Source organism: Corvus kubaryi, unplaced genomic scaffold, assembly GCF_017639235.1.
Source record: "Corvus kubaryi isolate FWS band 111438036 unplaced genomic scaffold, C.kubaryi_AGA036_p1.0 37387, whole genome shotgun sequence".
NCBI classification, from domain to species: Eukaryota; Metazoa; Chordata; class Aves; order Passeriformes; family Corvidae; genus Corvus; species Corvus kubaryi.
The window spans coordinates 5,496,017-5,516,503 of NW_024581129.1; the positions used below are offsets into that span (position 1 = coordinate 5,496,017).

General features: G+C 45.3%; 1 protein-coding gene across 8 annotated transcripts in view; it reads left to right on the plus strand.

Annotated features, from left to right (window-relative positions):
- The window catches only part of SDK1 (sidekick cell adhesion molecule 1), a 387,987-nt gene that overhangs the window by 342,776 nt on the left and 24,724 nt on the right, over nucleotides 1-20,487 (plus strand). For all 8 annotated transcript variants that reach the window (XM_042036822.1, XM_042036824.1, XM_042036827.1 and 5 more), the window contains 5 exons: nucleotides 11,640-11,755; nucleotides 13,431-13,617; nucleotides 14,352-14,489; nucleotides 17,543-17,704; nucleotides 18,758-18,883. In XM_042036822.1, the coding sequence (XP_041892756.1) occupies nucleotides 11,640-11,755; nucleotides 13,431-13,617; nucleotides 14,352-14,489; nucleotides 17,543-17,704; nucleotides 18,758-18,883 (729 nt within the window). The remainder of the gene's footprint in view (nucleotides 1-11,639; nucleotides 11,756-13,430; nucleotides 13,618-14,351; nucleotides 14,490-17,542; nucleotides 17,705-18,757; nucleotides 18,884-20,487) is intronic.

Below are 20,487 nucleotides of genomic sequence, written 5' to 3' on the forward strand. Positions count from 1 at the left end.
GAACCATGTGCATCTCCTGACAAATGACAGAAAAATTGAAAGCCACCACTTGCAGAAATTAGGAAGGGAGTCGCAGCCCCGCTGGCAAGCCCCTTTTTTGCCTTGTTAATTCATTTAACAGTTCAGCTGTCAGGGATGCTGGCTTTGATTGGGGAGGCAGTGAGTGTTCAGCGAGAGGCTGGGTACTGATATTCATCCCAGCCTGAAACGCAGCTGCTACCAGAGGTGCTGTTCTGCTCCACTGAAATTAAGACTCTGTTAGAGCAGCCACTTTATCAAGAGCATTATTCTACCAGGTTGCTGTCACTACCTGATTATGTGGGGGGCTCTGGAGTTTGGGAGACTCCACTACCTGCATTTTAATTAAACAGAAATCACAGGTTTGGGCCAGATGTGCTTCACCTAATTTGGGAAGGTGAATAAAGTAAAATATGGCAGTACAAATCCTGTGCTAACAAGCCTGCAGCCTTCAGTGCTTCTCCCATATACTGCAAAGCTGTTTTGGATGAAAAGTAAAGGAATTCATCACTTCTTCCAGCATCTGTTGCTGGAGTAGAGTGAGTGTGTGTGATGAGGAGGTGGCACAAGGGGTGAAGTGCTCCAAGAGACATCAGCCTTTAAACAGGTTGTAAATCCATTTGTGTGAAGAGGGGAGTGATGTGTGTCATTATAACTGATGGTGACATTGGTGACCTTCAGAATTCACAAGAACTGATGAGGCTGGGTTGTTGTTGTTGTTCTTTTTAATGATGATCTCTGAGAGCTGGTTCCATAGTGGGAAAGGCAAGGAGTAAAAAGAGCTGGGAGACAAATCCCTTTCTTTAGAAGTCCTCCATTGAAATGCCACTTTGGTTGTACCATCATCTTTCAGAGAAGATTACTTGGCCCTCTCATGTTCTTCCAAGTGAAACTGTAGCTTGGAAAAGAGCAGAAATGGGACAGAGTGATGACTGCCTCTGACCTCTGTCTTCAACACCTGAATCTAACTCTTTGTGCAAAGCCAGCAGACACCAAAGCAAATTTCTTCCTGTTATCTGCAATTATTTTCATCTGCCCTCCTGCCTGCAGCTCCACAGGTGGTCCTGGACTTCACAAACTTTATTTTATTCACCTGTAGCTGACACAGGGAGGGAAGATCTGCTCTGCCAGTAATGTCAGGGGAAGCACTTGGAGCTGCCTGCCCATCTCCAGCATTTTAGAGGCCAGAAACAGAAACCACCTGGAAAGCTCCAAGACTAAAAATAGTGAAAGAGGTTTGGGACAGAAAAGGCTACATTGAGAGAGCAAGCCATGATAAGGACAAAGAAGCCTTGTAAGGAAGCAAAGACTGAACTCCACGTACTTCACTCCCCCTTAGAAACTGCTTCCAGCACAGAGCTCTTGTCCCTTCTTACCTGGTTATCTGTGCTGGGGCTATGTCCCTTTGTCTCCGTGCTGAAGGCAGGGAAGGTTGGCAGGACAAGGCTTCTTTGCCCTTGGGTGCTTTAATCTCTTTCTTCAGGCCTCACTCATTTCTGTGTTCACTCCAGATTCCCCCCATGGAGTCACCTCCCCACCGTAGGTCGCTTTCTGGAGAAGGAGGTCCCTCAGCGCTGCCTGGGGCCCCCCTTTCTCTTACAGCACAGCAGCCTTATCTCCTCCCCTGCCCCAAACACAGCGGAGGAGATGCTGTGTGGAGTCCCCTGTGCCCCCTTGGTAACAGCCTGCGAGAGGAATGACAACATTCCAGCACACTGGAGCTGGCAGCCTCCATCCTGCCGTGGCCCCGTGGCTGTTTTCTCCTATCTGCGTGGGACACGTGGGCTGGCTGTGCCTGTGCAGATACAGAGCACGTTGCTGCTGGCACAGCTGCAAGAGCTGGGTGGGCAGTGCCATCCCAGATGCCACTGGAGGAGGGAAGAGAAGGATTATCATGGCCATTTCACATTGCAGTAGTCTAAAACCTGTCAGCCTAGGGGAGAGTATCTTCTCTCGAGAAACAAAAGGGGATGGAGGGAAGCTATTGGGAAATAGAATGGTAAATAAATTACTGGTTTCATTTGCTCAAACTTTAAACAAAGGGCAACTTTGGCACTTTAAAATCACCGAGCCTTTGAATTAATAGGGTATTTGCTTTTTAATTGCTGATGCCTCTGGACCATCAGTAAAAGGCTACTTTTGGGGGATGGCAGGGTGTTTGAAACTGGTTGTCTTTTTTCTCTCCCCTTTAAAGAACCTGCAGAGCTGTTCCAATGTCATGCTCAGTTCAGGACAAGCTTCACCCTGGAGTTCTGGGAATGCCTTGCTCCAGGAGTGACACTGGGTTGCCATCCTGTCCCCGGTGTCTTTCTCTTCAAGGAAGGAGAAGGTCTCCTCTGAGCTTGGAGTTAAAGATGCAAGCCATGTTCTCCAACAATGTGCTAAAAGACAAAGTCAGAGCAGAGCAAGAAAGGCAAGCTGTAGGAAGATGGAGAGAAAAAGAAGTGGTGAGACATTTTCTGTTTGGATTGGGCAAGTAAGATCTTTCCAGCTTTTCTTGGAAACCAATATGCCTGTATCCCAACAGCATCCCATTTCTGAGAGCAGGATTGGCCACTCAGCACATCCCATCAGTGTTTCTTGGTGGATTTTAAGCTTCTCCAGGTTCACTCTGTGTTCTGGGGCTCCACTAAGGGCTTGTCTGCAGCAAGTCCAATTTGGATTTGTTGTTCCCATCAATGCAGCTCCACTGGAGGTAACAGGAGTGTTGATAGCACTTGGCTGTGGGATCTAATCCTGCAGGGCTGTGGCAGGACAGTAAAAAATAACAAACTAAAGTGGGCCCACATAGAGCATTAGTCACTGCTTGTGTGCTACTGGTATTGCTGCAATGCTGGGGAGTTATGGAAATGAATTTTCTCTATAAGCCTTGGCTCCCTTTCCTACTCAAACTGGCTATTTCTTAAGGGTAATTTTATATTCTTAATCTGTTTACAGATGATGTGAAGGTTTGCTAATTAGACTTCCAGATCTGGTATCTTAGCTCAGTGGCTGCTCTTCCAATGGCAAGGCAGAAAGTAACCGTGCCAGTGTGAGTCTGTGGAAGAAGTGTCCTTAATGTCAACATGTCAAAAAGACATCCCTGCAGCTCTCTGGAGACTGAAATCTAATGTCAAGACAGAAGGAAGCAAAGTCTGAGAGTCGTAGTGCTGTCAAAGCAAGTTATTCTACCATATAGGAGAAGGAATTTTAAGCGAATGCACTGGAAAGCAGTGTCCAGATTGAGACATAGATTTGATGGGCTTATTTGACATCTTTAATTCTCCACTGACAGTCCAGAAGCTCCCTAAAATGATTTGCAATGTTTTCATGCTGCAAGTAAAAGCCGAACGCGCGCCTCATTAACAGCTCATTAAGTTGTTAATATTGGTCATCAGCAGCCTTTGGTACAGCACAATGCTTTATGCAGTGCGGCAGCTCCTGCTTAGCTCGGGTCTAATTGCCTCTTTTTATCACGTCTCAATGTAGGAAAGATGTTTCTGTCCAAGCAAAAAATATCCGCGGTTTTGATGCTCTGCCCCGGCTCGTCCCTGGCTGTGGCTGGGCTGTGCTTGCCGGGCAGCGTTTTGCTCTGATGATGAACTCACAACCCCAACCATTTGATGCTGATTTTCTGGTGCTGACTGTAGCCCGAGACGGGCAGACTCCCGTGCCCAAATTCATCATGAGGGCTCGTGGCTTTGTGCTGCAGTTGGTGGGAGGGGAAGGACAAATGAGCTGTTCTGCTGCAGTGTTCTATGGCCTGTGAAGAGCTGAGAGCAGGGACATCCCTGCACAGAGCAGAGGGCGGAGGGAGGAGAAGCCTGATCGTGTATGCAAAGCTTTACTGGACTGCCAGCACAGCTACTCCATTAAAAGCAGAGGAATTAACCTTCCTTTCCAAAAACACGAGCTATCAGTAGTAAAGTCAAATGAACCAGAAATTGCCCTGGTAAAGAAGTGGGGAAGCCCCTGGCTGATAACTCCTATTCCAGCAGCCACAGGCTGGAGCTGGAGTGCTTCTGACTAAAGGGCTCTATTTGCAGCCAAATTTCTATTTTGCATAATTGTGCAGTCCTGCTCTGCTTGTTTGCAGTCATCCTGGGATATGTGAGCAAAATTTGTGCTGTAAGTATTTTCATATGGGTCTCAACTCCTGTGGCTTTGCCTCCTCTGTACAGCTTTGCTGTGAAGCCAGCTGTGGAGAAACACAGTTGGTTTTCTTCTCTGACATCTGTTTGCTGTATCTGTCATCAATCACAGAACTGGAGGCTTTTCAGGTTGCCCGTTGTAGACTTGAAACAAAAAAAAGTTGCCTTTTTTTCTTATGAAAGTATGAATTAGCAATAGTCTAAAATATTTTGGCCACAGCGGTCCAGACACTGAGATGATATGGGGGTGTAAAACCACAGTGATGATCTCAGGGATGAAAAATAAAGAAAGGAAGAGAAAACTCTCACTGAGAGTCAAGAAAATTTAAATTTAATCTCTCTCTCCCCAGGAGTGCGAGAACACAGTCTTCTGGGGGCTCCCTGGGGTTCCCTGACAGTTGCAATCTGTAAATCCTAAATTAATCCCTCGTGGGGGCCAGCTACCCAAACTGGCATTAAAGCCACAGCAAAAGGTTATTCTGGGGATAGATCCCACCTGTGCCCTTTGACTTTTTTCTGGTACAGCTTTTGACATTTGGTAGATGGTAAACCCAGTGGAGATTATTTGATGCACTCTCTTGGCTGCAGTGGAGCAGGAGGAGTTGCTGGTGCTGATTACACTTTAGTAGGTGCTGCCATTGCTGTTGGTGGATGTGAATGGGTGATTTTGTCAGCTGCCATGAACTTGTGGTATTATGATATTCAAATGTGGCATTAACAAATTATAAGAAGTGGAGCATGACTATAAATAGAGGAGGAGGAATTTTGGGTCCTGGAGAGTGTGGGGGAATAATCTGAAATCAGTAATTTTGTTCTCTAATGGGTAGACTTGTAAGAGAATGCAGGGCAGTGCTTTCCTACCCTGTACTGCTCCCACTGCACACGAGAAAGGATCAGACCAGTGCATCAAACACGCAGCAGCTCTTCAGCATCCCTTGAACAACCTTCAGTACCTCCTGGGGGCGAATCCTGCGCTCATCAGAGCTGACACTGCTCTCCTTACACAACTGGGTCTGCTCTTCGACAGAGAAAACCCCAATGTGCATGGATGTAAGGGAGAGGGGGCTTCAGGAGCTATCCCTAATTTGCATGGATGTAAGAGAGAGGGGATTTTAGCTTGCAGGTTTGTGCCTGTGTGTTTGTTTGTGCATACCTAATGCTGTCAGGCTCTTGCTGTTCCTGCTCATGGCCCATCTCTGCTGACTGATGGGCTGCCTGCCTGTGTGTGATCATATCCGTGTTGACATGAAAGAAATAGAGGGAAAAGCTCATTTTATTATTCCCCCCTTCTTGTTTTAACCACCTGTACGTCCTTTGCAGAGGCAGTCTGACAGTTCTGTGAGGGCTTTACTTTTGGGCCAGGCTCTCTCACTCCCTTGATGGATAATCTCAGTATGCAATCTGATAGCCTGTTCCAGGGTTGTGTTTGCTAAGTAGAACTGTGGAATTCAGCAAAAGAAAAGTGTGTAGTTTTTGTTTGCAGGCTCTTTCACACACTGCTCTGAGAGGTTTGCCATGGTTGCAATCACAGTAACCCCTGCATCACCCAGACCACGTCTGCCCCGTGAAATTCCCAGACTGCACACGGCTCACGCACGTGGGAAATCCAAACCCACTTTAAAAGAGTAGGGACCACAGCAACAGTGTTTTCACCACCCGCAGAAGAGATGGTGAGGAACAGGATGAAAATGCCTCCTCAGTTCAAAAACAGCACTGGCAGGTACCCCCCTAACTTTGTGTCCATGGAAAGATACTTCATTTCTAGTCCTTGTTTCATTTCAGTTTGCAGGAATTCAGTTTGCAGGAATGTCATCTCTCCCTCCTTCCTCCCTCCACCCCCACCTCCCTCCTGTGTCTCTGCAGGTGCTGATGATACCTGTGCCAACGTTGGGAAGGTTCCCAGTGCTAAGCAAAGAAGCTGGGGATGTTACATTTGGGGATCATTTGCAGCTGCTTTAATTTATGTTTCTTCATGACTTTAATACCCTTTAAAAATTTGATGTGGCAAAACACAGCTAGTGTGCTAAATACGGTATACAGAGAGAGCCAAGTGTTTGCCTACCCAGATTAGATGGCACAGAGTAAAACAATTGCAGGTGTTCCAGACTCCCAAAGTCCTCATCCTGACAGCTGTTCTTTTTCTTCTCTTCACCTTTTCTTCTCCACTAAAATAGGTTTCTATATTTTGTCTTTCTATTCTACGTCTTTCTATTTTTGCATTTTTGCTCTCTCATCTTCAGCGTTCACGAAGGTGAGAGAGATTTTTAAGTTCTTATTGTGTTCACTTCCATTGGTATGAGAGGAAATGTTTCAATTTCTCTTACATTGATCTATGCAACCGTGTAAATCAACACATACATCAACAACCCTTGAAAAAGGGGTATTTCCTGAGACCCATTTTGTGTCTCAGGGTGTCACAAGCCTGACAAAGTTAATACCTGGCAGAGCAGTGGCTGTTGGTGCCAAATTGCTGTGCCTGAGTAAGAGGGTAGGAGCACTCAGGCCCAGCGTAGCAAATGGAGTGTGTTGGAGGGGTTAAGACCCACATCCCTGGAATGTGGCTCTGCATCTCTCAGTGCCTCTGAAAAACATCTGAGTAACCACAGAAAGTGCAGCCCACGGAAAAAGCACTGACTTCCATCACGAGACAAAGCCCAGCCTAAAACAGCCAGAAATTAGTGGGAAGCGTGTTTTACATTCTAAATATAGCTTGTGCTGCTCTGTCACAGCAGAAAGCAGCTTTGCAGTAGCTGGTTTTGAAGCACAGTTGACTAATTGTTATTGAGCTAATCGGCAGCACTCACACAGCATTCCTGGTGGCACCAAGGCTCTGCCACACGGGGAAGCTCCGATCCTCTCACTGCTCTTCCCCAGACTCTGTAAGAAAATGGCCAATAAACACTGAACATTTTTCTCTCATGCCACTTTTCCTTCATGCAAGGAGTGACTGCAGACATCTGCAGATTCACCTTTTTGGTTATTCCTGGGAGGTACCATCCTCGCATTCCTTCTCTAGGCCCATATTGCAAGAAAACCCCTTGTGCTCCACCTTGCCTGTTCTGCAGATCAGTCTCACTGTTTTATCTGGTGACCTTCTGTTTGTTGGATTGTGTTTGGCTTTATAATCCACTAAACTATTGCTTATCTACACTGTAGCTTGAAGGCAGTGGCTGCAGCTGAAGAAGCAGCAATCTCCATGTCACTGCAGGGATGTAACTTCAATACAGCGAGGATGGTTTAGGTTAGACTATGATCAAAAAGAATAATATGAGAGTTATTTTATGAGTTATTGTTATATTATAGATATCCCTATTTTGTTTATTTTTATTTTTAAAATATGGGTATTATACAAACCCCTATTTTAAGAGTTGTTAAAGTAGAGAGGTGCTGGCAGAGTTTGTGTGGGAATGACAGCACAATCTGGAAAGAAGTCAGTGATTGAGATTACATGAACATCTCACCAGCGAGCTGATCCCAGTGTGACACAGGAGGGTGATGTCTGAGCCTTCTCCAAACCCTTTCCAGCCCTATTTTCCATGCCTGTGTGTTCCAGGAATGAATCTGTAAACTTTGGAGGCTCTAGTGTGCAAGATTTCACCATCAGCACACGCTGAACTGAGTATTGCTGTGCCTTCTCCCTTGTTGTTAATCACTAGGCAGGTAAAATTACAGCTGATAGTCAGAACATGCTGCAACCACCCCTCCATTGTAATGTGGAGATAGATTAGAGGATTTGAGGGCCTGGAACTGTGTCTTTCTTCTGTGTTTATGCAGCACATTGTGCAATGAGATTCTGGCCTCTAGGTGCTAACACCAAAATGCAAACATATTGATTACTAGGGAATAAAGGCAGGCATGTTCTCCAAGTCATGCTTTGAAGAACTGGGGGGAAACACTTGCTAGATAGAAAAGGATCAGAGGTCTTTAAAAACAGAAATTTGCTTGGGATTGTTTGGGATCAAGCTGATGCACAGAAAATCTTCAGTCTCTTCCAGTGCATTTTTCTCCTCATTTTTGGCCTGCATGTTTATTTAAATTGGCATGCGAGTATCAGGGAATCTTGTCCCAAACTTGTCTGTGAATGTCCTGCCAATAATACTGCCACTGCAGAAACAATTAGAAAACCTGTAGAGGAGAAATCCTCTGCTCCCCAGAAACTGGAGCAGATATAAGAGCAGTGAGGAATGCTTCACAAAACCAGTTACTAAGTTTGCCCAATGAATCACAAGGATTTGTAGCCTACCTATGCCACAGAGCATCGTGGCGACTGTCACTGGGAAAAGGAATAGTAGTCCCATACTGATGGAAAGCTCTGGGTGCCACACAGCCCAGAGAACAAATATCCCAAGCGAGAAGAGCTGAGGCAAACCTTCTGCAGAGCACGGAGCTCCAGAGCAGGGAGGCCACCGGGGATTTTGAGCACCTTCTCTTTAAAGGTTAGAAGCATTTGCAAGCTCAAATTGCCTGCAGTGTGAGCAGAGCCTGCTCAGTGCAGCTGGGAAATGAGGGCAGTGGTATGTTTAAATGTGGATTTAGATGCGTAACTTTATTTATGGGCTCGTTTTGACACTCTCACCACGTTTCTGGATAGATTTGTTGTCTTTACGTGATCCTGCCAGCAGCAGCCCAGCCCGTATTTGTTACTATTTGTTACTAATTACTATACAACCTGCTCAGTCTTTCTCCTTACCTTTTGGCTGAGGGAGAGTTTCAAGGAGACAATCTCAAAGGTAAATTGAAATCAGATAAGAAAAGAAATGTTAACAAATATCTGCATGAGATTCCAAGGCAGGATGCGTGCACAGAATTCGACCTCATGAGTACACAGACGATTTTTTCAGGCAAAGTGAAATGCTTTCCACCTGCCAAGAGCTGTGTTTGGACCCTCGGGGGTCTGTGTCACTCCTGCTATAGTTGATAATGTCACTAACACCTAAAGCAGTGTGAGGTATGCAGCTCTAACCTTGCTTTTTATGTATTTGAGATTTCAACAGCCATGAAAAATTCCGAGCTCAGTAATCTTGAAGTGCATTCCTAGAAGGTAAAAAGCGTTTTGAATTCACCTTTAAAATGCGCTTGCTTTTATTGGCACAGGCTATCCATATATTTAGGGAATGGTTTGGGGTTGCAAACAGGTAGAGTCTTCAGGGATGTGTTTACTTCTTTTTGAAGTATTTCACTTCACCCTTGATGGAACGTGCTTCGGCGCAGAGCCACATCAAGCATCAGCAGCACTCTTCTGCTGTCCCTCGCTGTCAACAAGAAATCTGTGCTTAGAGGATGAGGGACACCTCAGCCTTTGAAAGTTGAACAGAGGGACAGACTCACAGGGCACAAAACCAAACAATTTGCGTCTCGTGGAGGCTCTGAGGCAGCCAAGAGAAATGTCTTTTTCCACACTTTTTTGTTCATTCCTCCCGTCAAATTTTCTGCCGCTGTGCCAGCGAAAATGCAGCTCCAGCAGCGTGTCAGTGCAGAGTTATCACTGGCAGGTTTTAACCACTGTGTTTCTTAGATGTGCTGCATGAAGGGCTTGAGGAAAAGCAGTGTTTTTCTGGCAGCAGGTTGCACACGCCATCTCCTCTGATGGTCGCGTCTCAGAAGCAGCATTTGTTCCAGGCTGGCACATGGCATCCCAAGAAAAATGCCCTTGTAGGTGCTGCTTCAGACCTGGGTGTTGAGAGCACTTTGAAGCTGTCAGCTCAGGACATACAGTGGTGTGACTCCTTAGAAAGGAAATATGCTGCTAAAGCGACCCATTTTCCTCTGTGACTGTACACACTCCTGTTTCCCTGAGCATCTCTTCGTGGCAGATCTCCGGGATGTGTTTTCAGCTTTGCTCTCTGTGATCAGTTTGGCCTCACGCTATGGTTTCTGCTGTGAAAGTCTCAAAATCTTGAGGTTTTTGGTCCCTAACAGAGCTCCCTTGAACTGAGGGCATCCAGCCAAGCAATGAGCACAGAAGGCAGGGCAACAATTAGACAAGTGCATCCTTGTGACCAAGCTGGGTTTTACTGATGGTCACTGTCACCTCATGCATTCACCATCCAGCCAAAAAGGAAACAAAAACCCCACAATAAATAAAGAGTTTTAACCGAGCCCTGGGATAAAGGCTATTTTCAATTTTACCTTTCACGTTTTAATTGTATAGCAATAATTTTGCAATAGAGTTGCCAATGGCAAACATGCAAAATTAACTTTATTTATGTTTTGGATTATTAATGTGGCTGTTAAAATTCCTCCAGTTAGTTTTGATTGAATTGTTTTTTTGTGCGATTCTGTCGTTTAATGGAGCGGTAAATAAGAATTTCTGATAATGAGCCCAAGCATCTGTCACAACAACCTGGCGCTGGTTATTAACATTTCCATTAACGGCAGGGTGGGCAGTGATAATATGGAAACTACACAGTTAGAACAAAATAAATAGTTGGTGTCAGGCTGAGTGGGTGTTAATTACTTTTTTATTTTATAACTCTGGGGGGAGGGAGTATTGGTAGAAAAGTGTGACTTATGAAGGTCATTCTCTCTTAAGAAAGAAGTCTCCAGAGGAACAGCTAACCGGGGCTATCCAGTGCAAGTGGTGAATATTTTATTGCTTCTATTTATGGCCCAGAAAGGGGCAGAGAGAAAAGAGACAACTTTCTCAGGGGGTCTGGCTGAAGGCTGTGGCACCGTGAACACAGAGAAAGGAGAAGCGTAGCCTTTGCCCTGCCTTTCTCTCCCCACTTCTGGAGTTTGACCAGGACACGCTTCGGCACCTTTTCTGTGAACAGAACAGGAGCTGTTTTGTTCAAACCTGCCGGAGGCACAGACAGCAGGTCAGGAGAACAGAGCGTCCTCAGTAGCTGCTGGGGAGGAAAATCCACCTGCACCAAGTTGGATCCTGACAAAGGCAGGGATAGAGTGACCCAGGTGCACTCAAAGATTGGTTTTCTAGCACAGCACAATGCAAAGAAGAAATGCCATCAGGAGCCAAAGAGGGCCTGTGTGTGCATGTGGAGGTGTAATCAAAGTGGAGCTATCAAGTAGCAAACTAAGAGTCACTCCATCATACATAAAATATTGGTGAATTGATTAGCAGCTGACTAGGTTTGGAGGTAATTTCAGGCAATATTTTGGCCCAAAATCTTGCTGCTGAGTGGGATTTGGGCTGATGGTGGTAGGGGCTGCCTTGCTCACCAGGAACAGTCGATCAGCCACCACCAAAGGTGAGACCCAAACTACCAGGAAACCAAAATTTTCCTTTCTTTTCCAAAGCTGCTGGCAGGATTGGGTTGATTCAGTGTCTAAGCCAGCCTGCGTCCCGAGGCTCAGCTGCTCCTCGCGCCTCTTGTGCCGAGACATCCCAATGACGCAGATACCCCGGGGCTGGCTCGTTGCTGACTTGTGGCATAAACAGAGTCTGCCCTGGGTCCTTCTGCAAATGGAAAACCTGGATATGAGCTAATTCTGCTTGTCACTGTTAATTCTTCTGTCCTTCTTCCTCCCTAGCACCGGCACTGGCCCCACAGAACATCCAAGTCAACTCCCTTTCCGCGAGCCAGCTGGAGCTCACCTGGGACCCCCCTCCTGCCGACAGCCAGAACGGGAACATCCAAGGCTACAAGGCAATCCTCCCATTCCTCCTGTTTCCATTTATCTTGCTTGGCATTGCTATTTACTTGTGAGAGAGCTCTACAGAGTGCAGTCGCCCTCGCCGCATAAGGCAACTTAAAACAGTGCTCAGGCTGCAGTAGGGAACAGCAGCAAGTCCCAAAAGCAAAAGAGAGAGATTGGGAGAGGGGAGGAGAGAAAAGGGGAGAGTGTGTCGTTATTTATGGAGAAGGGAGAACATGGGGAAACAGAGCATGCAGATAAGGAAGCAGCTCCGCTTATGCAGGCAACGTATCTGCTCCAAAAAGCAACACAGATACACAAGAGCTGGGGGCAAGAAATGTATTGAAGAAAATTAACTGAGCTTTCCCTCCATCAAATGTTACAAGCCTTTAGGAAGAGCAGAGCTTTCTTCCAGCTAGAAGCCTGAGCCAGGTCAAATTTTGGAAGCATTGCTTCGTTTCCTTAACTTTAACTAAATTAAATCAGAGTATTAATTGCATTCGGTTTGCAGGAGGTGAGCACGTTGCAGAGACACGCTGCTCAGCACCTCCAGCATGACAATGGACCCTCAGAGAGTGGGAATGGGCAAGTCTACAAACACTGGAGCTTGGCTTGGGTTCAGTGTCTGGCTCTGCCTCTCTCCATGAATTTAGATCCATAAGTGAAGGAAAGCCAAGCCAATGTGAATAATCTGGCATCCCTTCTTGGCAGTAACAAGCATCCTTATATATCAATCCCTGTCCTTTCCCTTTTGTACGTATATAGATGGTTTCAGCAGCTTGGCTTGGAGAGCCAAGGTGGAGTCTTGCCTTGGCTTGCTCTCTCCACTCTCTGGCTTGCTTTGGCCAGATTTGGTTGTAATGCTCTCGCTGCCAGGCCTGTCCAATAAATAGGGCTGGCACCACCTGCTTGGAAACAAATTCTCCGAAGCCTAATTTTATGGCATCAGGGTAAAAATTATATAATGGAAGAAGGGGGGAAAGCACCTCAAGGAACTTTAGGGAGAAGAATCTTTGTTACCCTCTTCAGGAGGGCATTTTCCTGGGTGTGCTTTGAACACCAGTGGTGTGGCAGTGCTGTTTGTGTGCAATGGGGAGTTATGGACCATCAGGGTGTATCAGGATGCCAGTGCTGACAGGCAGCTTGCATTGAAGGGAGTATTTAAACGGACTTCTCCTCGCTGAATTCTGGCAGCTCATATCTGCTGTCATTAGGCCATATTCTTCAGCCTGTGCTCTATTTTTGAGTGATGTACTCAGCTACGTGGTCATTGGACTCAGGGGAATTTGCCAAAGGAAAAGATTTGGCAGGTGCTGAAAAATCTGAGTATCCCAACTAACAGAGGAGTCCAGACAAGATTGCACCATCTTCCTGGACATTTTTAGCTGTAGTCCCCAGATATCTTCTAGGTGTAGGATATACTAAAACATGTGACAGGATGAGAGGAAATGCCCTTGAGTTGCACCAGGGGAGGTTCAGATTAGATATTAGGAAAAATTTCTTCACAGGAAGCACGGTCAGGCATGGGAGCAGGCTGCCCAGGGAGGTGGTAGAATCACCAAGCCTTGAAGTGTTCCAAAGGCGAGTGGATGTGGCACTTGGGAACGTGGGGGTCAATGGTCGGACTCATGATCTTAGAGGGCTCTTCCAACGTTGATAATGCTGGGATTCTTGCTGTCCCAACAGATTTATTACTGGGAGAGCGACACCCTGAATGACACGGAGAAGGTGAAGGTCCTTTTCCTCCCGGAGACAACCGTGCGGCTCAAGAACCTGACGAGCCACACGCGGTACCTGGTCTGCATCTCCGCCTTCAACGCGGCCGGGGACGGCCCCAGGAGCAGCCCTGCCCAGGGCAGGACGCACCAGGCGGGTACGGGACCTTGGCCTGCTCACCTGGGCACGGGCCAAGGGAAATAGGGGCAGGCAGGAGGGCACTGCTCTTTGGATTTACATTGTAGAGGTCTTGAAAGGGGGAAAAAAAGCATAAAACAAGTGGAGTGTGTGGAAAGGGAGTGACACAGCTGAAATGAAAGCGGAGTGGCAGAAGGATCGGTCCCTAAACTAAGCTGGTCCAGAAGGAAACACTGTGGCTGTTTCTGGTTTCTGCTGTCACACCTGGAAATCAGAAGGAACTCATCTCCAGCGCCTGGAACTTGCCATGACAGTCCTGTGAGACAATTAGCATGCTTTTTAGAATTCCTCCCTATTTTTTTTTTTTAAAGCTGGATCAGCAGCCTCCCAGTCGGGTTGAGCAGTCCCTGTGCTGGATGTGCTGGGAGTAGTCTGGCACAGGGTGAAGGCAATGCCCTTGGTGGTGGCTGTGAAGAGGAGGTGGCTCCAATAACACCCTTCTGAGGCCCCTTCCATTCCATGCCCTACCTCCTTGTTTGCTGTGGAAGTTCAGTTTTGTAGCTGACTGGCTGTATTTTTAGGACAGGCTGCGTTTCTGACTGATTACAGGACATTTGGATACAACTGACAAATCCCATTCTCAGCTTGTTTCCTTTAGATTTAGGCTGGGCAAATAAAGCAATGTTTTATAATATATATGTATATCAGATTGACTGCTGCTGCTGCAATTCAATCTGTGTGCAATCCTTTCAGCACCCAGTGCTCCCAGCTTCCTGGCCTTCTCTGAAATCACTTGCACTACACTCAACGTATCTTGGGGTGAGCCAGCAGCAGCAAATGGAGTCCTGCAGGGTTATCGAGTCGTCTACGAGCCTCTGGCTCCTGTCCAGGGTAAGAAAGACCTCTGATCATACATATTCATGGAGAAATGACACAATACTGCAGGACCTTTCATCTCTGCCCAATTTCCTACTTGCTCTCTGCCATTTTCTGAGAGAAGCCTGGTGGCAAAGGGTAAATAAAACAATTCCGCTTTTGCCAAAATGCTTCAGCGAGCCATAATATTGTGGGATATAGCTTTTGTCTTGTCTTCTCTCACTTTCTTGCACAAACTATAGTCTGTGTGATTTGAAAAGTCGTTTGACAGCCGTCATTACCTGATCTGGGCAAAGAGGAAGCTCAGCCTGGGAGTGCCTGATTGTCTCCACGCTCTGCCTTTGAAACTGCTGAGTAGGCTCCATCCCAGAATAGTTGGCAGGCACATTTGTGTTGCTTATCACGTCATGTGTCACTTCTGTTATCACAGAGATTGCCCAGGCATCAAATGTGCTGGTCATCACTGGTAGCACCTCTGCTGTTACAGGGGAGGATAACAGGACAGAGATGTGGTTGTGCCTCTTCACACGGAGTTTTCAGGCAGCATTTTTAACCCAGCACTAGATTCCAGTTCAACCACAACAATGTGCTGGCCACAAACGCTTCATTAATTTGCCAGAGCAGCAACGGAGGAGGATTTGGCAGTTTCTCTGAAAACAAATGTAAATTCATTCCAAAGGTGAATTAGAAAAGATGACATAGTTTGTGGATGGACTTACTAATATTTTTATATTGCTGGTAGATTGCCAATAGTTCAATAGGATGTCCAGCTTTGGCAGCGTGACAGCAGGGAGAGTAATTTCAGCCATTGCCAATCCATTTTAAACTCTTTTCCAAAGAAATAAGGATATCAATCACTTGCATTTGCTTCTTCTGTAAGGAATAATGATCTATATTGTCTAAATATCCATGTCTCATGCACTGAGAAAGTTAAACTCGGGATTGAAAACACCAGAATAAAAGCACTGTCAGCCTTTATGGCTGGCAGGTCAGAGCACAAAGAGCTAATACAGGAAGCATTTCTAATTCTGACCAAGAAATATGCACAGGGTATGCAGGAGGTTCAGGCTGGTTGGGCATTTCCTCCCTTTTCTTCATTCCTATGCAATGTTTAAGAATACATTTTTTTCCCCTGAAAATATGGAAGTGTCAGATCATGTTTTCTCTGCACGCATTTGACTTAACATCCTTCAGGACCTTTGTTGTCTTTTCTTCTCTTCTCCACCTCTGCTTATGCTGCCCCTGACTCCAGCTTGTCTCTCCTTCCCCTCTGGAAGATTTCTGATGGGAGCAGGAAGGTTATGGAGGGCTCTCCCTCAGATGCAAAATTTTTGCCTAAATTTATTTTCCAGTCTTTACCCACCTTTTGCTCTTGTGCCAGCATTTTTCTTTCAGCAAACATATTTATCCTCCTGCCGTGGAGAAGAATCCCTTCCTTGATGCCATCATTTTCACAGATTTACAAATATTCTAAGTTGGGAAGAACCCACATGGATTATCAAGTCCAACTCTTAAGTAAATGGCCCATATGGGGATAGAATCCACGTTCCTCCGTGTGAGCACTGCAGTGCAACAACCTACATGGACTGGACCTTCTTCTGCAGCTTTTCTCCTTCATATTTTGACTTTCCACCCATCCTTGATTTTTGGCCGAGCGTCCCCCCATGGTGACACCTTCTGCCTTCCCACTCACAAGTCACCACTTATCTGCCCATTTTTCCAAGCTTTCCAGCAGCGATCAGTTCTTTAGCACAGTCTTATCCTTGTTTGACCTTTTATTGTTTAAGCTTTACACTGTTATGTTTTACACAATAATAGACAACAAAATTGCCCCAGAGCTTTTTTGAACAGTTCTTTTTTTTTTTTTTTTTCTTTTTTGGAATGTAACTTGAAAATGACAAATGCCTCCTGATTTGTCTCAGAGAAATGAAATAGTTCACCTGTGGAAGGATGGAGCGCTTTTACTGCTTCCTCGTTAGCCAAGGAAAGATTCCCTGAGTTATAGATTGTATCTGGGAGAAAACTTTGAACAGAAATTGCTTGGACATTACTCTTTATTTAAGTGATTAAAACTGAAAGCATCATCTTGATTTGCATAAAATAAGCATCTGGATTGAAAACATCTTCCTTCTGCGTTTTTTGGAAATATAAACTAGCAAGCAGCTCTTTCTAGTGGGAAAAACCTTCTCCTACTTCCTATCTCCTTGGTTTGAAACGTGTCATGTACATCTACAGAACCAAAAAAATGCCAGAAAGACTTTCTAGATTTGAACTTTTTATTCTGTAAAATATTTTATAAATCAAATTCTTTTCATTGACTTACTTTTAGAAAATTTCAGTGAAAAGCAGATTTTTGTTTTCAAACCACTCATTGTCCCTTGGTCCTTTATGCAGCATTGAGAACCTAAAGGTGATACTAGCTGTGAACCTGGGTGAAGGTAACAACTCTGATTTTAATTGATCCTTGTAAGAAAAATTCTGAGAGGGAGAAGAGTGAAACACAAGTCACAGCTCCAGCCTTGTTTAAGTTCCCAGTGCTTTGGTTGCATCCCCTGTTGCCGTGACATTTGCAGCCCCAAGGTCCCAGTGAGCTGCACATCCTTCACTCTCCATCCACATGGGGATGGTGGACATGGCAGGAGGAGGTGAATGGAACAAACCTGGCCCTTGTTCCTCCTCCAGACCATGTTGCAAGTTATTTGGGGAAGCAACAACAGAGAAATGCTTATTTAGGAAGCAGTGTGGAATGTGTGCTCCTCTTCGTTTACCTCCTCCTTTCTTCCCAGAATAATTAGTGAAGTTACATGGAGTCTCTTGGTAATTTCCCAGTTGTGTTGTAAGGTTTTTTTCCTTGTCAGTACCCACTTATCAAGCTTAAACTCTAATTATACTTATCAGTGCTGAAAATTGCCTATTATCACTACTTAAACTTCTGCTAATTGTAAGAAATACTTTCTTAGCAAACTGTTAGATAATTTTACTTACCATCTAGATGTAATAAGCTCCACTTGATTTCTATTTTTGCATTGAAACTCCCTCTTATTTTTTTATCTGCATGGCTGTTCCAGGGGTGAGCAAGGTGGTGACTGTGGATATTAAAGGGAACTGGCAGCGCTGGCTGAAGGTCCGGGATCTCACCAAGGGCATGACCTATTTATTCCGAGTGCAAGCCCGAACCATTGCCTATGGACCTGAACTGCAAGCCAACATCACAGCCGGGCCAGCAGAAGGTGAGGGGAGCTATAAAAGCAAATCACAAGTCACAAATCACTTCTACCAACACAGGGCACCAGCAGGGAATGGTGCACACAGGGCTTCATATGAATTTCCAAGCCAAGGAGAGGCTGAGTCACGGGACGTGATTCAGTGCATTTCACAACTGCCATGAAAAACATGTTTCCTTTTTTTTCCTGAAAGCTAGAAGTCTAATGTGAATAAACAAAACACTGTAAATAAATCATAATGCAAACAGGCCAGCCAGGGATTTCAGAGCTGCAGCCTGACAGCGCAGTGCATTATTCTGATTGTACTGCTCTGCAGTGGGAGTCAGAACTGGAGTAGCTGCCGAAACAAGCAGAGGTTCCTGGATGCAAAACCAGAAAGAATTTACAATTCTTCTCTCCTGACACGTTGGCTTATTCAGAGGGAGAGATCTGTGGATTTCCTGCTGTGTCAAGAGCAGCTGCAGGGCAGCGTTCCCCACTTGGTTCAGTGTCTGTACCCAGAGCTGGTTTTCTTATTTGATCAGTGACTTTGATAAACAGATAATCCAACAAGGTAAATGCCCTCCAATGATACCAAACCTGTCAGGTAAGTCACAGAGCATCAGTGCAGTGGCCACAGTTCTAGTTTTCGGTTCTTTCTCATTTCCACAGTCTAACTCTCACAGCACACCACAGACAAGTGTAGATCAGGACTCCTTTCTAACATGGCCATGGCATCTTCCCAAACCAATGGGAAGTGGATGTCCCCATGACTCTCTCCGTGAACCTCATAGGCTGGTTTCATGCTATCCTGCATAGGGCCCCGAGCTGGACTTTGATGATCCTAGTGGGTCCCTTCCAGCTCAGGATATTCTATGAACCTATGACCTAATCCCCATTGATACATAACTGCTCATACTGGAGCTAGTGAACAAATCAGGTCAGTAGCCCACAGAGATAGTTTATGTTGCATATTTGTGGACCAACACTGCAAGATAATTTTTTCCTCTCTCTCAATAGAAGCAATTCATGCTGCAATTTAATGCCACCTTCATTTGCTACTCTCTTTTCACCCCTCAGGGTCTCCTGGCTCCCCTCAGGAAATCCTGGTGACAAAATCTGCTTCTGGGCTGACGCTGCAATGGACTGAGGGAGATTCAGGCGAAAAACCCACAACTGGCTACATTATAGAGGCACGACCCTCAGGTAAGCCCTGGGGAACAAAGGGAGTTTGGTGGCATCAGTTCCCTTCCCTCAGTCCATAATGAAGTGGAGAGGTTTTCTGCCATCCCAGTAAGGTAATGGGATTTTTTTGAGAGAACGTGTTTCCAGCCAGTATTAAGCTGTTACTGGTTTATTATGTGGTTTTGCATATTTTCTCCTCTTTAGGAGTAGTCACAGAAAATTACCCCGACTACTCTGGCTTTCACTGTGCTACATCACTGGAAAATCATCCAACAGATGAACTAATATAGTTAATAATTAAAACTCATTTAAATGCTTACAGCATCTTTCATGCGCAAGGACTAATAAGTATTTGCAAGCTGTATTTTGAGGACCACAGATAGAAATCTGTCTCCTTCTGCAGCAGAGCACAGCAGCTAATTACTGTTTTAATGTTAATAATAGGGCCAGGGCTTCAGCAGCACATACTCATTTCTTCCCCCATTTGTTCTGCAGGGAGGGCGTTGAGGCGGGGGGAAGGAATCCCCCATCACCAGAGTTTTTCTTGGTGCTCTCCCAGAGCTCCTTTGCTTCTGGGATTTGCATCTTAGTGAAGCTGTTCTCTGCTTTTTCCAAGTATTTCCCACTTGGCCAAGGTAATTTTAAAAGCCAGTGTGTGCTCCAGCCTGATCGCAGCTTGGTACCCCTTGCAAATTCAAAAAGCATGGATTTCCTAGGAACTAAGTCATTGAGGAAAGCCAGTGAGTGCTGCCAGGCCTCTGTGTAATCTCCCCTGATAACTTCCCTCCACTCTGACAGGGAATGTTGATAACCATTCTCCGGGTACAGTTTTCCAGCTGGTGATACATCTACCCACTCCTTGTTTCATGTGGGCCGTGTTTGAATGTCACCAAGTCAAAAGCTTTGCTGAAGTCAGGATAGATGATGTCTGCTCTTTCTCCTCTATTGACAAGGTCTGCTACTCTGTCACAGAAGGAAATTAGACATGATTTATACTTGACATAGCCATCTTGGCTGCTGGTTCTTTCTTTCTCACTTCTAGGTGCTTACACACTGCTTGATTATATATTGATTAAATGAATGCTTATCTGTTTGATTATATAGAGGATCCTGTTTCTTGTTTTTTGTGTCTTGACTATAAGGTTGCATTTAAAACCAATGATTTTAATTACATTTAACCAGACCAGTAACAAAATTATCAAGGTCATCACTGAAGATGCAGATTTCCATACCTGCCTCTGACAGAATTTGCTCTGTAGAGAGGCTCTGCTCTGATCCTAAAATTTCTTTCTTATTTCTGTCATTTAACTTGACAACTGTTTTCACAATAAAAGCAAGGGAAATATGTACCTTCTCAAAGCACTGGGGTTTCCCAGAGTGATCAGGTTTGCTTTTAATTAGAGACATGACACTGCTGTGCTTCTGTTTCACCTACATCAGCTTTTTGAGTTCTGTCCTTATTTCTTCAAAAGTAGAAAATACTTTCTTATTTGAACAGCACTGTTAGGTAGCAAGTTAAACCAAACCTATTCATTTAAAATCACTTACCAGCTTACATTGCCCCCAGACAGGCTTTTTGTGAGTCAGAGTATTTTAGGGGGAAACCTGCAGCCCATGCACAGATT